The 19704-nt window shown below is 38.1% G+C and overlaps 1 protein-coding gene across 1 annotated transcript in view; it reads right to left on the reverse strand.

The window, feature by feature from the left end:
• The window catches only part of LOC127627864 (membrane-associated phosphatidylinositol transfer protein 3-like), a 94619-nt gene that overhangs the window by 17923 nt on the left and 56992 nt on the right, over window positions 1-19704 (reverse strand). The window contains exons 4-10 of the mRNA XM_052104458.1: window positions 15008-15078; window positions 12075-12295; window positions 7888-8077; window positions 6233-6355; window positions 4292-4479; window positions 3010-3152; window positions 292-462 (exon numbers count right to left, since the gene is read on the reverse strand). Of these exons, the coding sequence (XP_051960418.1) occupies window positions 292-462; window positions 3010-3152; window positions 4292-4479; window positions 6233-6355; window positions 7888-8077; window positions 12075-12295; window positions 15008-15078 (1107 nt within the window). The remainder of the gene's footprint in view (window positions 1-291; window positions 463-3009; window positions 3153-4291; window positions 4480-6232; window positions 6356-7887; window positions 8078-12074; window positions 12296-15007; window positions 15079-19704) is intronic.

Consider the following 19704-nt stretch of genomic DNA (forward strand, 5'->3'; position numbering starts at 1 on the left):
CTGTGTTATCCAGATGTTCTATTGGAAATGCAAGTGACATGACTTTTTAAGATGAAAGGAAACTGATTATATGCAGTATGCAGCATCCCTCAGTGAATAGCCCATTTCATATATATTCATAAGGCATCGGCATAAGCCACTATTTCAAGGTTTTCCAGTCCAATCCATTAGAATAAGCATTTTATGCATTGATGATTTTCCTAATTTTACCAAAAATAGTATTAGTCCTGTTATGATGTCCTTATTTTAATTCACTGAAAACAGTCGATGAATCTCAAAGAAGCCTCTTACCAATAAGAGTGGAGCGCCCATCACCCAGCGGATAACGTTGGTAGCGGGGGACAGGGAAGGGTGGCAGTTGGGTGAGAGCTGGGTGCAACAAGGGCTCCAGACGTGATGCGGAGGGGTCAGATGGGTAGAACAGATTAAAAATCTGAGAACAAGCTGGACGGAGCTGAGCCACTAATAGAAAGGGAAAAGAGAAAAGGAGCAATTAGCATTTGTCAGGAAGTAACCTTGACAAGCATGACATTTTTAAATATTACTATACATCCCATGTACATCTTTTAATTTCTTTAAAAAAAAAAAAAAAAAAATATTTTTTGTGGCTTTTAGTCCACGTAGCTTTGATCTATCTATTAGCGTACTTCTAAAAGTTGAAAAAATGAACCTTCAGCAGATATTTGTATTTTATATTTACAGTCTTTCTCTTCTCGGGAAATTTACAAAAAATATTGATGACTCATGTTGCACTACACAGATTTTTGTTCAATCAAATGCACTTTAGAATGAGAATGTCCATCCTTCTAATACCACCTGCAACCGACTAGAAAGTAGCAATTAATGGTTCATGGCCTCCTATTGGCTATTTTCCACAAAAAATTTTTTGTTGTGTTTATTTAGAGTCCCACAAACAGCCAACACCAGCCTATCCCTAAACTTAACCCTTACAAAATCCTTAATCCTTACAAAAATAAACCATGGTTTTATTACAGTAACACATAGTATCACCATGGTATTTTGTAGTTAAATCATTAGGCCTCATGGTGGCGTATTGACTCGCTTCAATCTGGGGCTGAATCTCAGTTGCCTCCGTGTCTGAGACAGTCAATCCGTGCATTTTATCATGTGGCTTGTTGAGCGCATTACTGCAGAGACATAGCGCATGTGGGGGCTCATGCTATTCTCCGTGGCATCCACGCACAACTCACCACGTGCCCCACTGAGAGCGAGAACCACATCATAATGACCATGAGGAGGTTAACCCAACGTGACTCTACCCACCCTAGCAACCGGTCCAATTGCTTAGGTTGCTTAGGTAGCTTGACTGAGTCGCTCAGCATGCCCTGGATTTGAACTTGCGATTTCAGATGTGAAATTTCTCTGTATCTAGCCTTGAGTAGGTCTTACATTCAAGCTATCAAACCACAAAAAGACATACTTGTAACTGAAAATGCATTGTGTAGGCATTACGAAAGATACCTGTTCACAATGGATCATCCAGCCCTGGCTAGTGTAAATGATCTTTGTCCTTTGATAATGATTTGGGTCAATTTATTGGAAAACTATGCTAGTTGCTAGTTGGATGTGTGTACATACCTTTGTAGAAAATAATTGTAACGAATTTTAGAACGCAACATGTTGTCCGCCAGATGTGTCTGTTGTACGACCCCCCTTTAATGTACCCTGCCGCTCACACTTTACCAAAGTTGTGTTGAGTAAAATGTTTGAAAAGATGCCGACTATTGTGTGACAAGCAGCCCAATTTCTATCTAAAAAACATAAAAAAATCCCCATATAAACTCAGCAAAAAAAAGAAATGTCCCTTTTTCAGGATACTGTATTTTAAAGATGATTTTGTAAAAATTCAAATAACTTTACAGAACTTTATTGTAAAGGGTTTAAACCATGTTTTCATGCTTGTTCAATGAACTATAAACAATTAATGAACATGCACCTGTGGAACGGTCATTAAGACACTAACAGTTTACAGCCGGTAGTCAATTAAGGTCACAGTTATAAAAACATATGACACTAAATAGACCTTTCTACTGACTCTGAAAAACACCAAAAGAAAGATGCCCAGGGTCCCTGCTCATCTGCATGAATGTGCCTTAAGCATGCTGCATTCTGGTGCAGTCCATGAGGTGGAGATGCACTAATACATAATAACATAATAATAATAATTCTTTACATTTATATAGCGTTTTCTAGGCACTCAAATCGCTTTACATAGTATAGGGGGAATCTCGTAAACCGCCACCAGTGTGCAGCATCCACCTGGATGATGTCACAGACACCTGTCTGTGAAACTTGTTTAGTTTATGTCTTATTTGTTGAATCTTTATATGTTCATACAAATATTTACACATGTTAAGTTTGCTGAAAATAAAAAAACACATTTTTTTTGTTTATAGTTAGTTTATATCGTTAATCATCAGGAAAATCTTCCAATTGTCGATGCATTAATAAGGCATTGATCCGAAGCCTGAAAATCATAGTAACCCTAAAATTAAACATTGCTACTACATTAACATCATATTACTGTAGTAACACCATTGTTTATGGCATTAAAACTATGGCCTCTGCCAAAAGAACATGCTTACTACATGGTTAATTTAACACCCCGACCATCACTGTGACCAAATCTCTGCAAGGAATTCAACCTTTATATTATTTTTTTATCTATTATTATAAGTAGCATTAAACGAAATATTAAGTGTGGAAACAGGATGGGAAAAAGTGGGACAAAAGGAGGAAATTAACCCGGGTCGTCCACATGAAAAAAAAGCACACCCACACCATCTTTACACACTACACCACTGCAGCAACACTTGATGGTACAGTTTATCTTCATTTCTCTGTTTCCACCAGACTATTGAGTGCCGTGCTTTATGGCACCTAGTGTAAATAGTCATTCCATTAAATGAAATATGTTTTGCCTTTGAATTAAATTAACTTTTAATTCTTTAAAAATGAAACATCATAGGCAGGAAAGGTGATTTTTACCCTCAACATCTGGTAACACAGTTCTCCTCATAGCAAGCACCAGTCCCAGTGGGCAGCCCAGCAGAAAGCAGTCTGACACTTCAAACTCAAAGCAGCCTGGATTGAGAGCCTGCCTGGAGCTGCTCTGATCATCCTGAGACAGACTGTGAGACGCAGGGATGAAAAAATGAGTTACCTTCATTTATTATTAACTATTTATTAATGATTAATCACAATCCACAATTAATGCTTTCATTTTATGCTGATGTCATCAAACAGGCCCTCAATGGCACAGAGTGAAGGGTTTATAAGATCTTTAAAACTATTATCCTTGATACACTCCAAAGAAGTAATGATTCTTGTAGTATTCATGAGCTGGTGACATTATCTCCAGAGGTACAAATATGACAAAATATTAAAGGAATGGTTTACCCAAAAATTATAATTCTCCCATTATTTGCTCACCCTTATGCTTTCTCAAACACGTATGACTTTCTTTCTTCTACGGAACAAAAATGAAGATTTTTTGGGATATATTTTTGGGTGAACTATACCTTTAAAACTGTTCCAACAAGCCCATTTGAAAGTACATTGGAAAGAAGCCTATCATAGTCTAACAAATGCATTTTTAGCATGTGTTTACTTCAAAGACCAAACACTCTAACCCAACCATTATCATTAATTCTCAACCTACAAATGGGTTCAGCATAACAGACTTTGTTGCCAAAATTGTTGGAATCATGAACTATGTTATAATGTAGTGGTTTTTGTGCATTCTTGTTATTACAGTCATCAGTTTGTCTTTACATTGAAAAACACAGATGAATAAGTCATCAGCACTCAAAAGATTCCCAGCACCCTTTGATATTTAATGAAGTTTGTTGATATCATGTGATGGAAAATGTTATGATCTGCATAAATGTTTTAAATGTCAATGACTGTTTATCAGTGAGGCAAGAAAGGGGTGAGGGAGGTGGGGGTGATGAGTTGATTTGATTTGACATCCCTGCAGAAAAAACAACTTCAACCAGCCTAAAATGATTAGCTGGTCTAAGTTGTTTAAGGTGGTCTATCAGTCTGGACAAGCTGGTGCTTAGCTGGTTTAGTGCTGGACCAGGTGCAAAGTGCCCCAAACCCCTCTAAAACTTCTAAAACCTCTAAAACCAACCAAAAGACCAAACAGACCAGGCTGGGAAACTATCTAAGACCAGCCATTTTAATGACCTCTAAGGTGAAACTATACCTTAAAATGAAAACACATGCCAATAAAGCCATGATGGCCAATAATGAAGAAACGTCTCACCTGCTGAGAAAGACCTCATGCTGGCCACTGGCCACATCTGCATCACACGAGTCACTCTGCTTGCGTATTAGTGGATGACGGACTCCAGACAGTGCATCACATGGTGTTGACACATCAATATTGCTCTTACTCAGGCGCTTGCTGCCTCGGAGTGTGGGGCTCAGAGAGTTCATTACACCTGGCTTCTCCTGCCAGACACAACCATAACCAGAGACAGTTGATGTGAAAAGCTGAAATTGGATGTACATTTTTGTCAATGGATGTTCCATTCAATTAAATAAGTGATTATTCTGTAAAGCTCCAAAAAGGACAAATAAAGCACCATAAATTTACCCTAAAAGTAGTTCATTCGACTTTTGCACTATTTTGCAAGTCTTCTCTATTCAAACGAGAGCTTTGAGTGAGGAACAGACTGAAATTTAAGCTGTTATTCATTCTAATAACTCTCCCCTATGCTTGAGCTTCTATTCGACTGGAAATAGCATCTTGCCAGGTTTTACGTCATTAGCAGGGGCGTGTCCAGATGGGGGGCATGGAGTGACCCTGAACACATCCACACACACACACACACACACACACACACACACACACACACACACACACACACACACACACACACACACACACACACAGAATTTGATTGGCCACCCCATTGGACTATATAATAGGATGCAGATGGTGCAATACTGGAGAAGAACCTCTGAATTAAATTGCACTTGACCCAGCCCATTAGCGCTTTGAGCATGCAATTTTGCCAAACAAACTTAGCACATGCTTGCACGAAAATACCAAAACTTCATGGTCATGCCCACTGACTTTGCATGTATGACGTATCACTTAGCACTCTTAAAATAGGGCCCTTAAATGTATTTTGTCTGACTTACATTTTCCAAAAAATTTCTTGAATTTGCATTTTTAATCAGTCTGTTTCTGCTTCAAAAGACATAGCTCACAAATTGTATAGACTATTGATGACACTTTTATGGTACTTTTTTGATATAAAGTGTTATAAATACCAATCCACTTCCATTGTATGGAAATGAGCAGCTTGGACATTTTGCTTAATATCTCCTTTTGTGTTTCACAAAAAAAAAAAGAGAAAATGCAGGATTGGAACCAGATGGATGTAAGTAAATGATGACAAAATTTTTATTTTGGGGTGAACTATTCCTTATAATTCCTATAAATCAGAGTATGGTAACTGTATCAGCCATATTTTGTCAACCGTTTGTGAATTTTATAAGCGGCAACCCACAAATGTCCTCTTAGTTTCCTCTTACAGAGTCAAGCAGGGCCATCAAAAACAATGTAATTTATAATAAATTGTAAATTAAATTGTGTTTGGGTTGTGAATCCATTAACTTTCAGTCATTAACCTGAAACAATGGCACTCAATAACATCAAGCTCTCTACTGCCTTGTTTGCTTCAGTTCCTCTGTTCCTGAGGCATCTGCTCACCAGCTGATATGCCATGTGGTGTCCTTTTATCATAAGCTGGCACTGCACAGGTGACTAAGCTTTTATTAAACCATCAGCACAGAAACCCCAGAAAGCAGGGCCTCATCAAATAGCAAATAGCAAACACAGAAGAACAAGAACACAAGTCTTGAAAAGCGTTTTATAAAACAGCATTTCAAGCCAAACCAAGTATTTTATGGCAGCTTTAAATGATATGGCACTTAGATTCAGAAATGTCACAATACGATCTAGAAACCCCTAAAATAAAGAAAAAGTCAATGAGAAAAACTACAAGGGAAAGGTCATATGTCAATTTAAAAATGAGAAGGGAGGAGAGAGATTTGAAGGACAGACATGGAGCGAAGATGTGAAGGATTCACTTGGATTTATGTCTGATTAGGACAAAATCACAGTCAGCTCCAAATACTGAAGTGATAAGCAAGAGTTCAGGGTGACTTTGTGTGTGCGCACGTTCATCTGCACCTTGAGACTCTCTGTACTGTTGTTCTTGCTGCCGCCCTCAAGGATTCTGTGTTGTTTGTCACCACTGAAACACAAGGCGTCAAAACAAAGGACACCACCAACACAGTCTGCCACCAGACACACCTGCAAAAAAAGTATAATACAGTATGTGTGTCAAGGAATCTAATTTTCACATTTGTTCATGATGCCTTATACTTAAACAGCTATTATGCTAACTGGCCCTTTATACAGACTGTGATGACACAGTTCCATCTTAATTTTGTTCTCCTATTTACATATTTCTTATTATTAAATGTCAATTAAAACCATTATTTTCTATGTTATATTATTCTTGCATTAATTAAAAAAAATATTGTCAACACTGATGCAATGGGGTTTCAAATACATCTGCGGAGGGAGTGACAGTAAATTTGGAGTATTTCTCTCTATATGGACAGTTGTAATCACTTTCTTTTTAGAATGTCATGGAAAAAACATTCTTTTGCTATTGAAGTATTTGGGAATGCAAAAATAATGTTTGCTATGGTCTCACGTTTAGCTCTATAGAGTGATTCTCATGAAACCTGTCAAATGTCCTGTTCAAATTTAACTCCAAATCAATACCAAAAAATGAAGCCTATATTTGGGATCGTAAAGATGTTTTGCATTGTGACAAAATTGTAAACATTTTACCTGCGAATAGCAATTTACCGCAACACGTTCGTTACTGATTGCAGTAAATATAAAAAAAGATATTGATGTTAAATTATTTTCTTAAATAAAATATGCAGAAATAGGCAGTACCAAGGGAGCACTACTATAATATAGAAATAGCTTACAATTGAACTAAAATTCATTGGGATAATGTGAAAATCTTAATTACCTTTATTTTCTCATTTCAGTAATGAGAATTGTGGGGTAAAATGTGCATAACTGTCTTGAAAATAATGATACAATATTAAAAGTCTTAATGGCCCTAACAAAAGGCATAATTTTCTATATGCAAAATTTCATTTCTTATTTGTGTCTTTTGATTTTGGAGTAAAATAGGACATTTGGATCTTTGCAGGTTTCATGAGAATCACTCTATATGGGTTTACCCCACTCTAGTTGACTTCCAAACCCGGAAAAGTGAAAAGCGCCCACAGACATTCAAAATTAAATGTGCTTTCGTTGAATTTCCACTATCACAACAATGTTTGTGATTTTACTGCATTTCCAATTTAAAAAAACACAGGGGAAAAAACACATCAAATAAATGATGAGCGCAATTCAGAGGTTGCAGGTTCAGAGGTTATCCCTCTAACATTACTTTTTCACTCCACTGATGGTTAGGTTTAGGTTTGGGGTTGGGGGTACATTTTATAAGAAATATCAATTTCTCTTCACTGTATTACAGTCTGTACAGCTGTAAACATCTTACTTTACAACTCGCTTTTGGTGCCCCTCTGTGGACATTACACCCGGAAAATGGAGCTCACACGTGCCCGCTTTGGCAACTGGGGGCAGAGTTTTCAATTTCAGTGAGCACAGACCGAGCTAAAGAAAAGTACATCTACTGTTTCCAATTTCAATGTGAGCTCAGCCTGTCCTTTGTGTTAAAATGATAATGTAAGGTAAGTAATTCCACTGGTTTCCATATGATTTTCTCATTTAGCGGTAATCAGTGAGTATACCTGTCCAGTGAAGCCCATGCCCTCTGGGGACTGAAGGAAGTTTCGGTAAACCTGATTAGCCTGAGCAATGACTGCAGCCACAGCATTCAGGTAATGGGGGGCAGCAATGGCGAGGATGGGAAGAGCAGCCAGAGGCAAGTGATCCACACTGCTGGACACACAGGTTTCATCATAGCTGTATGGATTCAAACTACAAGAAGACAAAGGGGAAAACCATGGTATTATTTTTGAAAAGCTAACCTCCCATCAGTATACTTTCCCTTAATGACCACGTTGGGCACTCTGTTGTGTGTATGGGCGCTTTGCTGATGTTGTCTTCTTTTTTTGTCTTTTTTTTGTTTGTTTTTTTCGTTTCTGTAACATGTTACTTGCAACTTCCTCTAGCACCTTTGGAGCTATATTTGGAGCATAACAGCCCATGTTCCCATGAGTCATTATATGGAAAAGACAGGATTCCCACAGTCATGGAAATCTTGAAAATATCAGGAAATATTATAATAGGGATTTCCAGGCTTGGAAAAGTCATGAAAATTAGATACAATTTTTTAAAGTCATGGAAAAGTTATGTACATTTCTGTAGAGGATATCATTTTCTTCAAGTGCTTGCTACTTTTCTAATGTTGCCTTCGAATTTAAAACAATTGAAAAATAATCAAATTTGAGAGTTCAGGACATCTCTTAGGAAATAAAATCTCTGTATCAGAGGGAACTGAATGTCTAATTAGCATACTAAAGCTCTTGTATCTTTAATCAGGCAAGTTTCCTGTCACAGAATGTGGCAGTTTGATTAATAATTAGTCGTGGCACTTTGCCATGGAGCTGTTAAAATGCTTTTGTTTCCTTTTGCCTGCATCAACAGCAACAGTGATTGCAAAGAGACAATGAAGAAACTCTTAACTAGATAGATACAGTTTGTCAAACTTGTATGTTATAAAAAAGCCTTGCCTAGAAGTTTAAACTAGTTTTAAAAGCTTGACGTTTGAATAATTTAAAGCCCAACAGTCAGACAGAGAGAAAGTACTTTGAGTTTGAAATCAAAGGCATTCCGTGGTCCATTTGAACATTCCGTCAATCTAAATCTATGGGATTTATTATTTTTGATAATCCATTTTGGATTATTTAAAATCAATTAGTCTCGGATCAATTAGTAAAGTCATAGCAACCAAAGTAATAATGTCGGAAGATACATGCCAAGTTTGGTGGATGTAGCTTGAAAGCTATAGGAGGAATTGTTTAGAAATACATTTTGGTCATGTTTTAACGATTTTGAAGTAGAAAAAAACAACTAATAAGCTTAAAGTATACAACAGTATGCTTTTTTCAAGTGAACCTAATTAGATACCTAGGCTGATTAGTAAACAGGCAATCAGTCTATGTATCTAGTTAAACTAAAGCATGCATTTTGAGCATGCCAATCAACTTCCTTTCATGGCTTGAATAATGAGGCTTAGTCTTTGTATTTGAATGACCAAAAACATTATAATGCTTGTCTGGAAGTTACCTTCAGTTCAGCAATGGAAGACCAGCATGAGGCAACAAAGAAAAAGTCAAAATGTCATAATGTAAAATTAATTGTGCTTTGACTGGTTATGTGACACTGTGTGCTCAGTGTTGCCAATCTAGCGAATTTGTTGCTAGATTTGGTGACTTTTTAGATACAACGTGATATTATTAATGTGAATGCAACAGAGAGCTAATTTAGCTACTTTAAATAAAATCTGGTGATAATCTAGCAGCTGTCTCTTTCAAACAGAATATAGTTATCTAAAACATAAAACATATACCTGAATAAAGATAATGCCATACAACTTCCTTCTGTTTCTATAGGTTATAGCAACTATCAATTTGCAGCTAATGACTAGATCCCACCTATCCCCAAACTCCCTGCTGTACCTATAGGTTATAGTGACTGTCATTTAGTATTTTGATGCATAGACTTTACCTACCCCCTCGCCTTACCCCAGAGTTCAACAAATCAAAGCTAGCTCTCTTAACAATTAACAATAAACGTAACAGCTTGTGCCGTGCAGAAATGTTCATGACATCCCCTGAAGAAATCAAACAAATTGAGATTCAGTGGCGTAACATATATCACTTCCAGTGGGAACATGTGGATAACACTGAGAAATTCTGGTGTGAAGTAGAATCCTACAGAGATGCTACAGGTGACAAACCATTCAAAGATCTTTGTAATCTGTCACTGATCATCCTTACTCTGCCACACAGCAACGCAAAAGTGGAGCGCATGTTCAGTCTATTAAAAATAAATTAAGAAATTGTCTGTCGCTCCTAACTGTCAACTCAATTTTGCACATCCGATACGGACTTCAAACTGCAGGCAAGAAATGCTACCAGTACTTCCTGCATGGTCAGAATAATTGGCACAATGGAATCCTACTCCTCAGAAACAAGCAGGCAAATCCTGAAGGAGAAGAGCCCCCTTAGACAAGGATGTCATCCAGGCTCTATTGTAAGGTAGGATGATGTTCTATTTTACATATTTAAAAAATGTAAAATGTGTGCTGCCCTGCGTTTTGTTGAGGGATATATAATTGTATTATTATTTATTTATTGTATTATTTATTTTTGAAGTTGTTTCCAGCACTGGACTGTTACACGTCCATTGTTAATGTGGTGTATAGGTTGGGAATTAAATACTCACTCAACACGCACCATTTTTGTGACTTTTTAAGGCGTCTAGTGACTTTTACTCAATATGAATTGGCCTACATTGTGTGTGCTCTTGCTCGGGTGTTTCTGAGAGAGGCAGAGTATTCTGACACATTTCAGCCTCTTTTTATGATTTTTATGAGGAGGCAGTTGAGTAGGCCTGATTTATTTTTACAGACATCATTAATTAAACTAAATTATCCTTTTTGGTTCTCTGGCAACTACAGAACATTTGAAATAGAAATGTTAATTTCCCCCCAGGGTTCCAAAATGCAACTGGGTTTTTAAATTCTTGGGAAAAGAAAAACAATGTTTAAGTCTCTCTGATCTAATAAGTTCATGCTGGAAGTTTAGCAAGTCAGACTCCAAACAGCAGTCATTAAGGATCTCATTTTAGAATTAAAGGGGTTTTATCATGAGGAATAACATTTTCCTTGATCTTTGAGATAAAAGCTTTAAGTACTATAAACATAGTGAAACTTTCTGTAATGGAACTTAAAGATCCCTTCCCTGTCCAAAAGCAGCATTTATTGAAATTAGCTGCAAAAATAACTTTTTGCTGAAACACCAGGGTACAAATTGTACTTGTTTGCCACAGTGGATGGTGAAAGGTCAATTTTATCAGCCACTTTGATTTTATCAGCCATTTTTATTTTTTATATACTATAGATTGTATGGCTTTTTTCTACTATATTTATTGTATATAATATACATTAACATATATAGAGCATGCTGTATACTGTAAATGTGAGCATACTGTGCACATAATACCATAACATTATTATTATAATAATGATAAATTTTCAACATACACATAGAGGCTAAAAAGTAGACAAAAAATAGAAACTTCTTGTTAAAGCACCATTTCTGAGGGTGCTGATTATACTTACACATAAAAACGAACATTCCAAGGCTGCTGAAGCGATGCGATCACTTTAAATAATTATGAGAAATGTATTTTTGGGTGAACTATTCATTTAACAACTTCTAGCATCCACAACGCCAACCAATGCATAGAGTTGTAATAGCAAAATTTTGGTGAGAGAAGCAGTTTCATTGTTGCCCATGGCAGACAAAGGGACAAATCAAATAGCAAAATTGTTGTAATATTCTGTTTTACCAGTACTGATTGTGACGAGGAGGAGGGCGTGGCCAGGCCGTGATGGAGCACAGCCGATGCTAAATCAGTTGATCAGCGTGAGAGCGAGAAAAGGGGCAGCTGTAGAGAGAGAGAGAGACGCATGCGGCCGCGTTGCATGTTTGTTTATGTTGGTTTAAGTTAATTGATATCATTAAACTTTATGTTGACTGTTCAGCCAGTTCCCGCCTACTCCTCAGAAGGACATGTGGGTAGGTAAATGATGACAGAATTTTCTTTTTTGAGTTAACTAAATGAGAACTAAGGTTAGAAGGTTAGAAGAATGTATCTTTAAATAAGACATGAGTTAGCCTGATAGCAGGAGTGTTTCAGCATTAGCATAATTATGACCAAATACATTTTTGTTTTCACATCTTACTTTGAGATGAGTGAGAAGGCATCAGCACACACTGGTGGACAGGGCACCAGTCTGACCAGCATACTGTCTGCTGCGGCCTGGAAGTGTGCCCTTGCCACACGCTCCAACACGGATGCCAGAGTAGCAGCATCACTTGCTTTTCCACCAGGGTCGCCAACTCCAGAATCCATGATGTGACCTCCATGAATCACCAGGATGAGCAGTTGTGTCCTGCACTTCCTCTGCATGAGGGTGAGAGAGAGAAAAAGGAGGATTTTATGTTGTTTTAAGTTCATTTATATCATTAAACTTTTCATTGACTGTTCCCGCCTCCTCCTTGCCCGTACTTATAACTGTTACAGTGATGTTCTCTGCAATTCTCCTGTAATTGCCTAATGACAAAGATCATGTCAGGGGTGATCCTACCTTTCCTAAAACCACACTATAATTCTGCAAGAGTGTGTTCTGAAATATGGGTCAGCAATCTGTTGAGAATAGCATTTGCCAGCTCCTTTCCTGCAACAGAGAGTAGGGAGATTCCCCAACTGTTTCCACAAATGCCTCTCTTTTTGTAAACAATATTGGTGTCCTACCACTCTTGAGGGAGGGTCTCTCACTGCAAGATATTTGTGATCAGAAGGTTTAGATGGCGAGTGAGCAGGTAGCCTCTGTTCTTTAGAATCTCTGAAGGAAACCCATCAGGTCCAGCACTTTTGTTGCTCTTCAAGCTTCTTGAAGACTTCAGACTTCAGAGAACTGTGTCATATAGTCAAGATTTGTGGGAGATCTGAAAGATTCCTGAGAGATTGAAAGTCAACCGGGTTGAAGTGGTTCTGAAGGCTGATGAAAATACTTAAAGAGGGTGTTCCAATCTGCAGAGCAAACTGTAGTAATTGCATGCTTTTGGGACCATAAAAGGTTTTGATATTGTCATAAAAGCTCTGCATGATTTTGCAGTTCGCTAGGCCTTGTATTTTCCTTGCTTTGTTCATCCACCAGTTGTCCTCCAAATCCCAAAGAGCCTCTGGGTCTGGATTGGATAAGAAAGCTTTATACACTTGGTGTTTTGTTTGTGTAAGTTAGTAGATGATGGGGCATTTATTGTCAAACCAGTCCTGATGATGTTTCTTTGAGAAGCCAAGGACTGTCCAAGGACAAGGACATATGCTGCAATGTGGATGATTGTTCTCAGGAAATTGATCAAGCCTGTTTGCAAGAAGGCATCTGAAGTTGTCCCTGATTTAGTTTTTTTTAGGCCAAGGCATTTAAACCTTTAGTTTGGGGGTGTTCTCAGGTGGCAAGGTTGGATCTCCATGTAGAGCTTAGATCTCATCATATTGTTGTCCATCCAGCACTCAGCCTAACGCATGATGCAGACAATGATTTCATCAAGTCTGTCTTTTTGGCGAATGATGATATAGTCCAGAAGATGCCAATTTGAACGGGGAATATGCCAGGTGGTTTTCAGCTTGTTTTTCAGCTGGAAGATGATGTTTGTACCAAACAGCTGATGTTCTGATCATAGAGAGGAGTCTAAGGCCATTGCTGTTCACTTTTCCCACTCCATGCTGGCCAAGGAATTTTCTCCAGGCATGAAGATCTAGCTTATCTGCATCTGGTGTTTTCTGTATGATGAAAAAAAGAGACCTGTAAAATGCCTCTTTGACATTCTGCTCTGCATCCAGGGTGGGTGCAAAAAGAATTAGGAGGGTGGCAATCTCTCGTTAATGCCAATGGGAGACTCAGGGATGTGTGTTTTTATGGCAAAGCCCACTCCATGGAAGCGGTGTCAGTGTTGTAGTTCCTCAGTTTGAGGGCCACAATATCTGTTCTTTGATGAGGCCTCTCAGGTAAATCAGTCATGTCCAGAAGAGTTTGGACATTGCATGCAGCGATGTTCATGTAAGTTTATCGTAAAAGGGCACGCTCCGATGGCTGCAGTTTAAATTTTTTGGAGGCAAATTAAATATGTTTACCATCCACCAGAGAACTTTTCGACCACGTTTTCTAGGTCCTTCCCCTCCAGGGTTAAACTCTGTGGGGCTGTAGCAAGGAGCTTGCATAAGGAGGTTGGGCGTTTGGGCACGCAGTCCCCATCTGTGCTTCGCCAGACACATTTCATTGCCATGAGAGTCTCATGATGATTTTTGTCTAGCCAAAGGTACAAAGGACCACCAAAAGGTCAGGTATGTTGGATCCTGCCTGTGCATGTCCCCAAATGCAGATTTGAGGTTAGGGTTTACTTCCCTAGCCATTATACCATCCTTAGCTTACCCACATGGCAGTTGGACAGCGGCTAGTGAGACACCTCTGGGAACCACTCCAGCTCAGAGATCCCCAACTGATATTAGCCTGGGGTTGCAAGGAGGTATGGTCTGAGTCTTGGTGAGGGGAGGCTATGTACTGACCAAAAAAGACTTATCCTCTCTGCTTTCTGGACCCCAAAACTTGAGTGGCCAGTGGCAGGAGCTAAGGGAGGGAAATTGCAGGCATCCCTACCTGCAATTGCTCACCTAGCAGACTGCACTAAACACATCAAAACACCCTGCAGGCGAATACCCTGCCAACCATTCATTAATTCATTCATTCATAATTACTTATCAGTCATTCATTTATTGATATAGGTCGAAGTAGAGGCGATAGTAACTATATAATTTGCAGTACCATAGTGACTATTTTTTAGAAACATTAGGACAGTTCTATTCACTAACACTAATGTTATCCGTTGTAATCACAATCAAATGAGACTTTTCACTATTTCAGTTGACTGTGATAAGCGTTTGTGTCTATTTTAATGAGCAATTTCTGCAGTTTTTAATTACGTTATTGCATAATTTATTAATTTCTTTAAAGAAAAAAATCATATAAAAAAGCTTTTCAATGTCACACTTCATTCCAGCCCATATAATAATAATTTCCATTCAATTTTTAGAAGTGAGATAATGAGCACAAACCTCCATGTCTTCCAAACCATCCACACTGCTCTGTGGAGCGCAGCGAGGGTGCCGTAGTCTGTAAAGTCTCTCTAGTGGTAAATGAAAGACAGAAAGAGAAAGAGAGATATTAACTAATATTAATCTTATTAATTAAGATATTTGATCCAAGTGGATTTTGAACTTCCAAAAACATGATTGACTGACATGATTACTGTAGGTAAAAAAGCTTTTGTCTAAAACGCTGTGGCATCACTCATTCACATTCTAAATTTGGTCAGTCCAATCAAATCAAATGCACCTTCTGCAAATCATTTGCTTTAAACTGAAAATTTGTCATCATCTGTCCAAGCTCATGTTGCTAAAAAAAATAATTCTCTATGGAACGCCAAAGGTGTTTTTATTAAAATGTCAAAGCTGCTCTTTTCAATGCAATAATTATGCAGGGTGAACTGTCAAGTTCAGTTGCAGTTTTGCTTTGTTTACAAAATAAAATAGATTTTTTTAGTTGGGATTTGAACCTAGGTCCCCTGGGGCCGGTCGCACCAGCTATAAGTTAAAACTTAGCCTAGTTGTGGCGTAAATGGGCACTAAGTCACAATTTAAACACTACTAAATATTTGAGTGTTGCACCACTAAACTTAGGTAGAACGTAACCTTACATATCAACAAAATATTTACGGAAGACTCCGACCAGGAGTAACAGTTGGAATAAAATGCAGACTTATTTAATAACATCAATGAGCTCATGTTTTGCGTGACAGGCATCATTTTGACATACAGTATGATGTTGACATTTACATTTACGAGATTTACGAAAAAATTACTTTGAAGCAGTTCACATTCAAAAATATATTTAGGATATTAAAGTGAATAAATATCTATTTTTCCAGCCTGTGGTATTATTATTTGTCACCCCTTATTTATTTTAGATACAGTTTGTATATATTGTTATTTACACAGGGCATATATACTATTCATAAAATCTACTTTTATTACGTATTGTATTTTAATGGGGATATCATTTAATACAGCTGACAGTTACACAAGCAGACAAGGTTTGATCATCAACCGTAACAAGATCAACTGAAATTCACGGCTTATTTAACACTTTTGTGTACAAATTTGAAGGATGTTTATTGGATCAATACAGGTAAACGTCATATTTTACTACGCATTACTTAACGGTGAGTTTACGACCTACTAGTTAAGTCTTGCATTAAGAACAGGTGGTGCAACCAAATTAAGCACTGACTTAATTACAAACTAACTTGTAGTTACCAAGCCCTTAGTGTGAACTTTATGTCCCAACTTACATGAGAACTTATGCACAACTGGTGCAACCCTACCCTGCACACTATGAGAAAACTGCCTCTGTAAACTCATGTCTTACACATACAGAATGATCGAGTAAATTGCTAAAAAATTATTTCATCTAGGGCATCAAGTGAGCTTGACTGCAACTTGTGCCCCCTCCAAAGACAAAGGTGCATGATGCCCCTGCATGCTTAAAACCAGGGGTTAAATTGGGATTTGTGAGGACGGGAACACCTAACACATGTTTTTAGACAAATGTATCTGAAAGCTGCCTCCTTGGAGAACACTATTCCATTTCATTCAGTGCAGAGCTGCAGGAAAAAATGACTTTTATAGGTAATTTAGCTAATACTGTGATTTGTCCATTATTTAACCTTTTTAAAGAGCACTAGAGGTTTTCTGTCAAAACCTTTCTCTTCTTCGCCAATCAATGTCGACCTCACAAGGAATCACAAATCACACTGCTAGAGGCTGTGCCCTAACCACTCTAGAATTTCAATAGCAAGAGAGCCTGTATGTGTTTGTGGCTCCATGTGTGGGGCTTGGGAGAATGGAAATTAATGAATAATGCAAGAAACCTCCAGACAGACAGGAGAGAGAAAAACTGAGAGAGCGAAGCAGAGAAAGCCTTTTCCTTGAACATCTCAATGGCACTCAAAAACAATTCAGCAATTATTGTTATCAAATCTTGCTCTGAATTATATTAGAAGCCACATTCACAGGTTGGGGAGTTGTTTGGCTCTTCTTTAATGATTTTTGCTCTGCTTGTAAACAAGTTGTGCAATATGAAATCTTCCCCCTAGCTCCCAGTCCTTCAGTCTTTTGAATAAGACCATTAAAATGTAATGTTCACAGTTGATTAAAAGCTATAGCTTTTCACTTGGGCACAAGTACAGACATGAAACAGACAATCGGACTCAACTAAACATAATTAAGTTTAATTTAAATAGCAAATATGAAAGCAATGTTTACTACAATTTGTTTACCCAAAAATACAATTCTGTTATGTTTTGTTTCATCTTGTTCCAAAGCTGTACACTGTTATTTCTACTGCATAACACAAAATTTGACAAATCTTCACGCAGATCTGTTCCATACAATGACAGTTCACAGTGACCATAGCTGTTAAGTATGAAAAAGAACAAATAAGTAAATAATGACAGAATTTTCATTTTTGAGTGGACAATTACTAAGTGATTTTGGAGTTCAAATAATAGATATTTATACTGTAAAATCAGCAGTTTCTGTCTGCATGATCATATAAGATAAATTAAAAAATTACTTTTAAACTGTCAAATTAAACATAATTATAATTAATTCATCTCTGGAAGAGATCATTTCACATTTGTGATTTTACATTTTACCAACAGTGACAGCCTAATGAAGTCTATTGTAGATGCAAATTAACTTTTGTTCAATAAGAAGAGCACAGCAGGTTTGGAGTTATGTCAGAATCATCATCAGAATCATAGTAGTCTGCAAAATCCTCACACACAGGGTACATTTTGGACTGCTGTAAAAAACTCAACATAATAAAGATTTCAGATACCGTAATTTCCGGACTATAAGCCGCAACTTTTTTCCCACGCTTTGAACCTCGCGGCTTATACAATGACGCGGCTAATATATGGATTTTTCCCGCTTTCAAATGTTATATATATATATATATATATATATATATATAAAAAAACATTCTGTGACGTGCTCAGTTTTTTGGCGTGAAGCTTTCATTAGACCAATGAAATTGCCGAACGGGTTAAGGTCAAAACAACTTTTTTGTATACTGTTTAGATTAAATCGAAGGCTCAAACTTCCCATCATTCTGATTACGGTAGTAATTTTGTCACCCTCACCATGGCAAAGACATGGAGAAACGCATATGATGCTGCTTTCAAGTTGAAGGCGATTGATCTGGCTGTTGCACGGGAGCTTGGTCTTAATGAGTCGATGATAAGACGTTGGAAACAGCAGCGTGAGGAATTGACTCAGTGCAAAAATACAACTAAATCTGAGGCTATTCAACTCCGACACTGAAGGAGATGACTTCAGTGGTTTCAGTGCACAGGACGAGGAAGATAGTGACCAACGACTTTCTTGGTAGGCTACTATTTACTGCAAATGTTTTATTACAAGCCGTGTGTGGCAGCGGGGGCATGGTCAAGCGCCCGTCCGGGAGAGAAAAGCTGTAAGGGCGCTTACACATGCGCTAAATTATGTCTAACACCGGTGTCTAATTTCAAGTGCCCTGCTTCACATGTCCTTCTTGGGAAAACTGTCACACGGGCACCAGTGTGACAGTTTTCAGCAGGGCACTTGACGTTCCAGGTAAGGCTTTTAATGGACACAGCAATGTTTACAATCAATTTTATAAAGTTTCTCAATTCTTCTATGCGCCAACACTAGACTGACCTGTGTCACTCTCTCAGCTCTGTGGCTGCTGCCTTTTTATGACGCTCTCCCCATGCTTACTGAAATTAGACACTGGTGTTACACATAATTTAGCTCAGGTGTAAGCGCCCTTACCGCTTTTCTCTCTCGGACGGGCGCTTGACTACGCCCCCGCTGCCACAACGTGTTTCGTTAAAGCCTATTTATTTTTGTTACAAGCCGTGTTTCGTTAAAGTCTGAGTAAAGTTCATTTGTTTCAATGTACTGGTAGGCACCTGCGGCTTACAGACAGGTGCGGCTTATTTATGTTCAAAATAATATTTTATTTAAAAATCAGTGGGTGCGGCTTATATTCGGGTGCGCTCAATAGTCCGGAAATTACGGTAATTTCCATCTGGATACTTCACAGATAGTTATGTTATTTCTGGGAAATGTCAGGGTTGTTTCATCTATTTACAGAGGGACTCTTGAACAAATCAGGTCTATTAATAATTCTATTAATTTTTCAGATTTTCTTGTTTTATTTTTTCCCTACTGTCATATATGTGAGTCATTCTAGTGTAATCAAATCCAGTGTTGAATAAAAATGAGCTGCGCTCAACCGATCGAGCAGTTCGTCAATACGAGGCACTGGATATGAATCAAATTTAGATGCCACATGACCTTTCTATAATCCACACGGAACCAGACCAAGGCATTGCTCTTCGGAACCAGCACTACCGGGCTGGCCCAGTCACTGTGGGACACTTCTATTGCCCCCACATCGAGCAAGACCTTTAAATCTTCCTGAAACACCTTTTTTGTGTTCAAGTAATCGGAAGGGAGGATTGCGTACCTCTACTACTACCCTGGGTTTGTTTCGATATGAAGTTCTATGAGGTTAATACGATAGGGAAGGGGTGAGAACACGTCCGAGAATTCTTTTTGCAACCGGGCCACATCAGTGATTTGCAATGGTGAGAGGTGATCTCAGCAAGCTACCGGGGCACCTCAATTGACTTTTAAATTCACCT

The sequence above is a fragment of the Xyrauchen texanus genome, chromosome 34 (genome assembly GCF_025860055.1).
Source record: "Xyrauchen texanus isolate HMW12.3.18 chromosome 34, RBS_HiC_50CHRs, whole genome shotgun sequence".
NCBI classification, from domain to species: Eukaryota; Metazoa; Chordata; class Actinopteri; order Cypriniformes; family Catostomidae; genus Xyrauchen; species Xyrauchen texanus.